At 50.3% G+C, this 9,114-nt stretch overlaps 1 protein-coding gene across 1 annotated transcript; it reads right to left on the reverse strand.

The window, feature by feature from the left end:
- Positions 1-255: 255 nt before the first annotated feature.
- On the reverse strand, positions 256-8,842 carry RSPH9 (radial spoke head component 9). Its single transcript, XM_078872205.1, has 5 exons — positions 8,493-8,842; positions 5,191-5,350; positions 3,864-3,987; positions 2,489-2,635; positions 256-1,427 (listed from the first exon to the last, which is right to left on the reverse strand). Exons 1-5 carry the CDS (start codon positions 8,726-8,728, stop codon positions 1,267-1,269), a joined length of 828 nt encoding a protein of 275 aa, XP_078728331.1. The 5' UTR covers positions 8,729-8,842; the 3' UTR covers positions 256-1,266.
- Between the last annotated feature and the right edge of the window lie 272 nt (positions 8,843-9,114).

A 9,114-nucleotide genomic window follows, 5' to 3' on the forward strand; every position in this document is an offset into this window, starting at 1 on the left:
ATACAATTACCAATAGAGTGGATGGCAATTTGGAGAGTTGAAGTGTGTGGACTTCAAAGTCAATCGCCTTTATTAAGATCCAGGTGAGAGTCCAATGACACAGACGTCTCCCTTTCAAGGGGTAGAACCCCTATCACTGCACATGAACACCTTGCCACCAACCAACCGATCAATATAATTTATAACCACAAGCCTCGCACAGAGCACTACAGAGTGGCGAGGAAGACCGACACACACATGCAGAGGTGGCATTTTCCAACGCAAATTTATTAACATAATACCCGGAGCAATGGGGGCTCCACAGTGAGACAGCATGTAGAAATGATGTGAGATGGCGGTGGTGGAAGGGTGGAGTGAACCATACTGCCTGGGGCACGGAGAACGGATGGAGCCCTGGGCCATCTTTGAACTGCCCCGACCCAACATGTCCTCTATTAAACTCAACTCCCCCCCCCGCCCCACCTTGTCCACTACCAGTGCATTCCAATGGCATTTCCAACCTGGAACTCGGTGGTGCAAGTTAACGTTGTCTGTGGGAATGGGAATACAGCTCATGCTGGGTGGGAAGGGTTTGGGTAGTGGTGAGGGAGTAACAGGAATTCGCACTCACGCATGGCCGGTGATTGGATGAAATTATAGGGAACCCGCAGAGCGTCAATATTTATGTAGGGCTTGTGTCTGAGAACAAGACGCACGAAGAGCAGTTGATTTATGTATTACATGGTTAAACATGCCCCTGTGCATATAAAATAAGGCATTATGAGGTTCCCTTCAATTCCCACACTGTTGCAAGCCAATACTTGTGTGAGTGCTATCAACATGGTACACGCATTACACTGCAATCCCAGAGACTCGGGATAAATTCTCAGCCACAGATCACGTTATGACCAGCAGCCACCGCATATTGGAACCTATCCTGGTTCTTCCCTAGCTCAACACAACCTGCAATTAGCGCCCGCCACTCTTCAAGTCGGCCCCGCCTAAAACGAGCACTTGGAGAAATGTGGCCAAAGAACGCGAGCGCTCAGGAGACAAAGGCGGCCGCATATTTTACAACCCTACCGATTCATGGGATATGCTACCGATTGTTTTTCAAAGCTAATCGTACCACTTTGTAAATGTAAACAATTTTTACTTTTAAACATAAGTTTGCAGCTCCAAGTAAAAAAGAAAAACAGCAGCCCTTCTCATAATCCATAGGTGTTGGCAAAACATGCGGCCGATGTGCGTGGCTCTGGTCACACATGTGGTGCCTTGCCCTGCGGTCTAGATCATGAAGGGGAGGTCGATGTTCTTCTCGCCAAGCCCCATGTAAATGTAGCCGTGCCGTGGCGTGCCGGGCACGTGGTAGAAGGTGAGGCCCGGCCACAGCAGGCTGCGCAGAATGACCAGCGCCCCGCCGCGCTCCAGCTGCAGGCTCCAGCACCCTGCCGCACATGCGCACACACACAAAGACAAAGATCCCCCGTATAGCCTAAACAGACTGTTGGGGCAAGTGCTGTTAGAGAGCACCTATGAAGGCTGGCACGGCACACGAGGGGGTGGGTGGCCAACACCACGTCCGGCCGCCTTTGTCTCCCTAGTGGCGATGTTTACACACCGCACCAGGCTGAGTCGACCTAGGGGAGGCCCACAACCGGTTCAGATAATCGTGATTGATATTGGCCGTGAGCAGGAATTGAACCTGGGTCGCCAGGTTCGTAGTGCAGCACACTAACCACTACACTACCGCACACAGACGCACAAGCACACACATACTCATACGTGCGAGCACTCACACGCATCCCAAACCAACACTCTTTACTGAAGCACCAGCTTGGATTAGTAGGCATAAATTTAAGGAAATTAAAGATAAGTCTAAAACATTTTGAATGCTCATGATTCATGCTAAAAATCATGCACGTAAGCAGGGCTTATTTCAGCCGGGTCTGTCCAGGTTGGTCACTCAGAATATATTTATGTGATGATGAGAACACCACATTCAGTGTACCTCTCACTATTGCTGTGGCAACTAGTCACATGCCGAATTCAGTCTTCCAGTGACTCATCAAATATGCGGTGAGAAATTAAGCTGCGTGTGTAAGAATGTATTTTTTTGTAATTCGTGCAAATATTGTGCACGTTACCTCTAGGGTAATACAAAGAATGAGATGGAACACATGGAAAAAAAGACAATGCAAACAAGGTCGTGCAAATTAGGCATTTAAAACCATAACTTCTTGAATCATAACCGAGAATTGTGGTCAACATATTGTGGTCAACATATTGTGGTCACGTCCCCAACGCTTTCACGTGCTGCATGCTCCAATGAACCCATCTTCACTCTGACCTCTCTTGCTCTACACAAGAAGCCCTAGACAGATGCTGATATCTCTTATTTTTTTACCATTCATGGAATTGTCAATTGAAAAACGGTTGAACCACTATTCTGCTTGTGACATTTTCCTCTCATGCGTGGCGGTCACTCAGACGTGACGGTCATTCATACCTGCCGGCACGTCGTGTTCGATGGGGTCGAGGAAGTCAAGCGCTGGGTCCAGCTCCGCTCGCTCGAGCAGAGAGAGTTTGGGCAGACGCTCCGGGCGTCTCCAGTGGAGGTATGAGCGCAGCTTCCCAGCCTCCTCCAGTGAAAGCCCTTGCACCCAGCGCCACAGATATGCACAGCAGACACGCACGCACGCGCCACACACACACACCACACACACACACCAACTTTAAAAGTCTCTGTATTTTTGACGATTTCCAACTTAGGTTGAAAGCATTTATGCATGTTTGTGAATCTGTAATGAAGGGGTGGAAGGGGGGGGGGCACAATTAAAACTCGTCAAGAAATTATCACTTTCAATGCAAGCAAATTTCACTATGCAAATATTTCCTGAAAGCTAATGGCATGAACGAGAGAGAACAAAACAGACAAAACAAAAAAATATTGCACATACGAGAACAACATGTATTGATGCTTAGAATGATCCTGACTCTGATTTACGACAGTCAAAGCATGGGGGTGGGAATCTTTAAATGCCGATTGTTCACAGTTCTACAGCCAGTGACCACATCATTTGGACTGCACCAGATCTCATCAGATCTCTGAAGCTCAGCAGCTTTGAGACTTGACATTGCTTGGATTGGTGACCTCTACGCATGACGTGTTATAGGCTATAGGCTGCAGGGCTGCACAGCGGACAGCAGTAACCAGTGCAGCAAATTCCATTGTTATTCTTATATTCTCGGACATCTATGCGCCCTGCCTTCATCAACCCGCACTGAACAGCAATATGATCAAATAACCCCCCATAACCCATCCAGAAGTGGATTTAGAAAGGAGGAGTTCATATTGGAGCACCTGCGATTTTCTTATAATATAAAGCCATCTAAGGCCCTCTCTAACGGATGCTCTTCCGCCAGCAGCGGGGTGTGTGTAAGCAATTTCACATTTACTCTACAAAGCACCGTGGGGCTTTACATGTACATTCATAGCTACACAATTCAACTGTATGGGGTGGCACGGTGGAAAGATGTTATCTCCCTCGCCTGGTATACAGGAGGTCGTGGGTTCGATCCCGACCCTGACGATGCCTGTATATTTGCAGTTTGCATGTCTCTCTCCCCGTGGTCGTGTGGATTTTTCTCCAGGTCCTTCGGTTTTTCCCTCCACATTTAGAATAAACATGCATTTAGAGTATTGCTGCTATACATTTCCACGTAATAAGCAACTTAGTTGAGCTATAATATGTGGCCAGGTCGCATCTGCAAAAGAGCTATATAGCTCAGTCTGCATCATTACCTGGTAAAAGAAAATAGAAAAAATAGTATTTGAACTGGGGCTGAAGTACTTGAGCGGTTACTTGTCCTGCACCACTAACCTTGGAAAGTTGGGTTGCGCTGAACTCTGCCGAGTGGGGTGCGCATGAACGCCCCGCGTGGCACCACCGCTGCCTCGTGCTCGATGGCCGTGATGGTTGCCGCCAGCCGGTCCTCCTCCTTCACCTGCACCTCGCCAGGTCACCCACGCAACGAGCACAAACGACATCAGCATGAAAATCAGCAGCAGTGGCAGAATTTTAGTTTTTTTTACACGAAGGGCCCTTTGTCAATCAACGTCTACACGAGGCGCTCGCTACGCCGTGCAGATCCTGGGGTTATTTGACCAAAATTGTCCACGTTGGTCAGCGCAGATTGAATGCTTGGAGCATAGACTTTTAAGCAAGGTATAGTAGAATGGGTTTTGCTGCAGTGCCCTCTGCTGTCCACCACGCATCCCTGCAAGTGGGGATGAGTTTGGTGGGCTCAGGGAGGTGGGCCTTCATTGATGGGTGTGGTGGGCCAGAGCAATAACCCCGATTTGGTTTTAGAGGCTCAAGAAGGCTACCCAATCTCGTCACTGTGGCGAGATGTTAACTACCTCGCCTGGTATGGGGCCATCCATTTAGTACTTACGCATGGAGGGGGGGTTAACCCAAATGCGTACGCTTGCGTATGGGGGGGGGGTTTACTGACAATGTACGTACGCATAGGAAACGGGGGGGGGGGGGGTTGAAGCCTCGATAATGATTTGTCTACATTGGCCTTCAAATTAGTTATACAGTCCGGCGGTGGACTATCTGTTTGCTTAAACATCTTAGTATTATTAATCCTTGATCGTTTCTGCGTGGATTAAATATCGGCCGTTCTATAGGATTTGGGGGTGGGGGGGGTTGCATCAAGCGTACGTACGCAGGTGGGGGGCGGGTGTAAAAAGTACACGTGCGTACAGGGAGGGAGGGAGGAGTCAAGTTTTGACAGATTTTTGCGTATGCACTAAATGTATGGCCCCTATACAGAAGTTCGTGGGTTCGATCCCGACCCTGACTCGTGCATATTTGGAGTTTTCATGTTCTCCCGGTGGTCGTGTGCATTTTTCTCCGAGTCCTCTGGTTTTTCTCCGGGTCCTCCCGTTTTTCCCTCCACATTTAGAAACATACGTTTAGAGTATTTGGCTACTATACATTTCCACATGATAAGCCACTTCGTTGAGCTATCATTTGTGGCCAGGTTACTTCTGAAACAGAGATACATAGCTCAGTGAGCCTTACCTGGTAAACAAAAAAAATAGTTTTGTTTCAATGGTTGCTGATCAACTCTCCGCCATACAAAAGAAGAAAAAAACAGGGTCAGAACTTAGGGGTCAGCAGTGTGCAGCTCTCTCATCACCGTGGCCTCCTCGTCCGTGACGTGGGCCTCCCCATTGCTCTGTTGGCCGCCCTGCTCTGGCTCCAGCTTGTGCGCATACGAGGGGTCTCCCTGGAAGCGGGCACGCAAGTCGGGCACCTCTGCGTTCTGCACCAGCAGCTGCCACTTCAGTCCGTCCAGACTGCAAGGCGCAGGTGTGCATACACATTGCATTGTTAATTAACTTCATTGATCATTCGTTCAATCAATCGTTCAATCAGTTTAACCCCAAATAGTTAAGTCAAATGAGGGCCCAATGAGACGAAGTATGCGGTTTAAAATGTACGCCTGGGATCATTAGAAAGTACTTTGCTAATTGGTGGAATATTGATGAAGGAATCTTGTGAGAGACTGTGATGTTGGAAATAAGTAGTGCGAGAACGATGAGTATTGTTTAGAGGTAGTTATAGAAGGTTATTCTGCAAAGATCCGTAACCCTAATAACGTTAACCCTATCTCTATCTTCCCCATCTGTACCATGCTTTTGATCTACACTCGAATGCTAACCCCAACAACTGAAATAACACGAACGCCAACACACCCCAGTCATCTATACAGCACGCTCCTGCCCTAACCCTGACCGCCTATCCCCTCTTTTCCTCGCCGGCACAGCGTATTCCTGCACTAACCCTCACCCTGGCCCTCTTTATCTCTCTTCCTCACCTACACCAACTCTGAGCCTCCTCTCACTCCTCAACTGTGGAGCGTGGTCTTGCATTCTCTGAGACCCCTCTCCACTCTCCACTACTCACCTGTACAGCACGGCTCCTGCACTATAACCCTGAGACCCCCTCTCTACTCCCCACTCCTCACCTGTCCAGCACGGCTCCTGCACTATAACCCTGAGCCCCCCTCTCTAATCCCCACTACTCACCTGTACAGCACGGCTCCTGCACTATAACCCTGAGCCCCCCTCTCCACTCCCCACTGCTAACCTGTACAACACGGCTCCTGCACTATAACCCTGAGCCCCCCTCTCTAATCCCCACTGCTCACCTGTACAACACAGCTCCTGCACTATAACCCTGAGCCCCCCTCTCCACTCCCCACTGCTAACCTGTACAACACGGCTCCTGCACTTTAACCCTGAGACCCCCTCTCTACTCCCCACTCCTCACCTGTCCAGCACGGCTCCTGCACTATAACCCTGAGCCCCCCTCTCTAATCCCCACTGCTCACCTGTACAGCACGGCTCCTGCACTATAACCCTGAGCCCCCCTCTCTAATCCCCACTCCTCACCTGTCCAGCACGGCTCCTGCACTATAACCCTGAGCCCCCCTCTCTAATCCCCACTCCTCACCTGTCCAGCACGGCTCCTGCACTATAACCCTGAGACCCCCTCTCTACTCCCCACTCCTCACCTGTACAGCACGGCTCCTGCACTATAACCCTGAGCCCCCCTCTCTACTCCCCACTCCTCACCTGTCCAGCACGGCTCCTGCACTATAACCCTGAGCCCCCCTCTCTACTCCACACTGCTCACCTGTACAGCACGGCTCCTGCACTATAACCCTGAGCCCCCCTCTCTAATCCCCACTACTCACCTGTACAGCACGGCTCCTGCACTATAACCCTGAGCCCCCCTCTCTACTCCCCACTCCTCACCTGTCCAGCACGGCTCCTGCACTATAACCCTGAGCCCCCCTCTCTACTCCACACTGCTCACCTGTACAGCACGGCTCCTGCACTATAACCCTGAGCCCCCCTCTCTAATCCCCACTACTCACCTGTACAGCACGGCTCCTGCACTATAACCCTGAGCCCCCCTCTCTACTCCCCACTCCTCACCTGTCCAGCACGGCTCCTGCACTATAACCCTGAGCCCCCCTCTCTAATCCCCACTGCTCACCTGTACAGCACGGCTCCTGCACTATAACCCTGAGCCCCCCTCTCTAATCCCCACTCCTCACCTGTCCAGCACGGCTCCTGCACTATAACCCTGAGCCCCCCTCTCTAATCCCCACTCCTCACCTGTCCAGCACGGCTCCTGCACAATAACCCTGAGCCCCCCTCTCTAATCCCCACTACTCACCTGTACAGCACGGCTCCTGCACTATAACCCTGAGCCCCCCTCTCTACTCCACACTGCTCACCTGTACAGCACTGCTCCTGCACTATAACTCTGAGCCCCCCTCTCTAATCCCCACTACTCACCTGTACAGCACGGCTCCTGCACTATAACCCTGAGCCCCCCTCTCTACTCCACACTGCTCACCTGTCCAGCACGGCTCCTGCACTATAACCCTGAGCCCCCCTCTCTAATCCCCACTACTCACCTGTACAGCACGGCTCCTGCACTATAACCCTGAGCCCCCCTCTCTACTCCACACTGCTCACCTGTACAGCACTGCTCCTGCACTATAACCCTGAGCCCCCCTCTCCTCCGCTTTCCACTCCACACCCGTACAGCGCGGCTTTCTGCAACCCTATACCCCCCCTCCACCACCGCCAGCTCCTCCTCCCCCTCCTCTCTCACACTCACCTAGGCCTCGGCAAGGTAAGGTAAAAGGTAAAAAGCAACGAGCCTACCTTTACCCTACCTTTTACCTTACCACAATACAATCACTCTACCCTACCTTTTACCCTTTAGCAGGTAAGGTAAAAAGCAACGAGCCTACCTTTACCCTACCTTTACCCTTACCCCATACAAATTACCCGATTACAGGGTAATTACTGGGGTACTACTACACATGAAAAAGGTTTATAACGGTAAATGCTAGGTAGAGCGCTTTATTCATTTAGAATACTCTCGATTATTCCAATTTTACACGCTTGTTGATGTCATTGTTGTCGTTGTTGTTGTCGTTGTATCCTCAAATCTTGTAACTCAATTTTAACTCACTTCACAATGTGGTATCGACTGCAAACTTGGTATAATTATGTCATACTGATGACAATACTATATTCTATCAGAAAAAAAAATATATTTTTTGAAACATGATTTTTTTATATGTTATGTTTCGGCTTGGGTCTAATTGTCCACAGCCTCTTACGTTATGGCAAGCTTCGGGGCCACTTCCTGGAGTCGTGGAGTTCTGCCATTACTCGTACATTTCATTAAAGCGTGTTTTTAAATATATTTTTAAAATATTACTTATTAAATGAAGGCCACGGACTGCGCCACGGAGCTTTTAGCGGTAAACAATGCACCGTATTTACCAGGTAACACTTCGCGCTACCCTACCCCTTGGCATGTCGACACCTCTACCCTTTCCCTTGACCCTTTTACCCGGTAAAAAAAAAGGGTCAATGACCTGACCTTGCCGAGGCGTACTCGACTCACCTGTAGAGGGTGGTCCTGCCCGTGAGCTCGTCGGCCCCGTCTCTCACGCCGTCTGCCACCAGGTAGTCGCGTCCGCCGAGCGCGACCACGCGGCCCCACAGACGCACGCCGCTCAGACGCATCAGCGACCCCGTCTCACGCAACGACACGCGCAGCGCGGCCGCCTCCTCGGGGCTCAGCGTCAGCCCCGAGCTGGACACGTACTCCATGCACTGCTGCAGGTCCTCCGAGTCCATTGCGTGGTCGTTGTTGTTTTAATTGGGGATGAGAGCGACGGCGTTTGTTTGTTTGTTGGGGCTCGAATTGGGAGTTGCGGTGGAGGTGGTCGTGGTGGTGGTGGTGTCAGCGCCGTCGCTATGGTTACCGCGCGCGCCGGCGTTGCCGTTACCTTGGAGACCGCTTCCTTATATGGGCAGCAACCGGGTCAAGGGTCGTCAATGGGGTTATGATATGTTTTAAAAATAAAATTATTGGAACGTTTTAAAAAAATTGTTTTACATAGAACTTCACTTGGTGTGTTTTAATCATATTGCATTGCAGCAACAACAACAAAGGTTGGTTTACCAAGCGACGTTATATAGATGTCAACCCATACGGTTTTACTCTGTATTCGTGTACGGCG

This window comes from Lampetra fluviatilis, chromosome 33 (genome assembly GCF_964198595.1).
Source record: "Lampetra fluviatilis chromosome 33, kcLamFluv1.1, whole genome shotgun sequence".
Classification (NCBI taxonomy): domain Eukaryota; kingdom Metazoa; phylum Chordata; class Hyperoartia; order Petromyzontiformes; family Petromyzontidae; genus Lampetra; species Lampetra fluviatilis.

Bases quoted from the DNA above. Each gene is read 5' to 3' on its own strand.
- RSPH9 (XM_078872205.1), bottom strand. From the start codon at position 8,728: ATGGACTCGGAGGACCTGCAGCAGTGCATGGAGTACGTGTCCAGCTCG. The intron at 2,636-3,863 runs GTTAGTGGTGCA...GCTGGGTGCAAG, and splicing joins GCGCAACCCAACTTTCCAAG to GGCTTTCACTGGAGGAGGCT. The intron at 1,428-2,488 runs GTATGAATGACC...CATGTGCGGCAG, and splicing joins CGAACACGACGTGCCGGCAG to GGTGCTGGAGCCTGCAGCTG.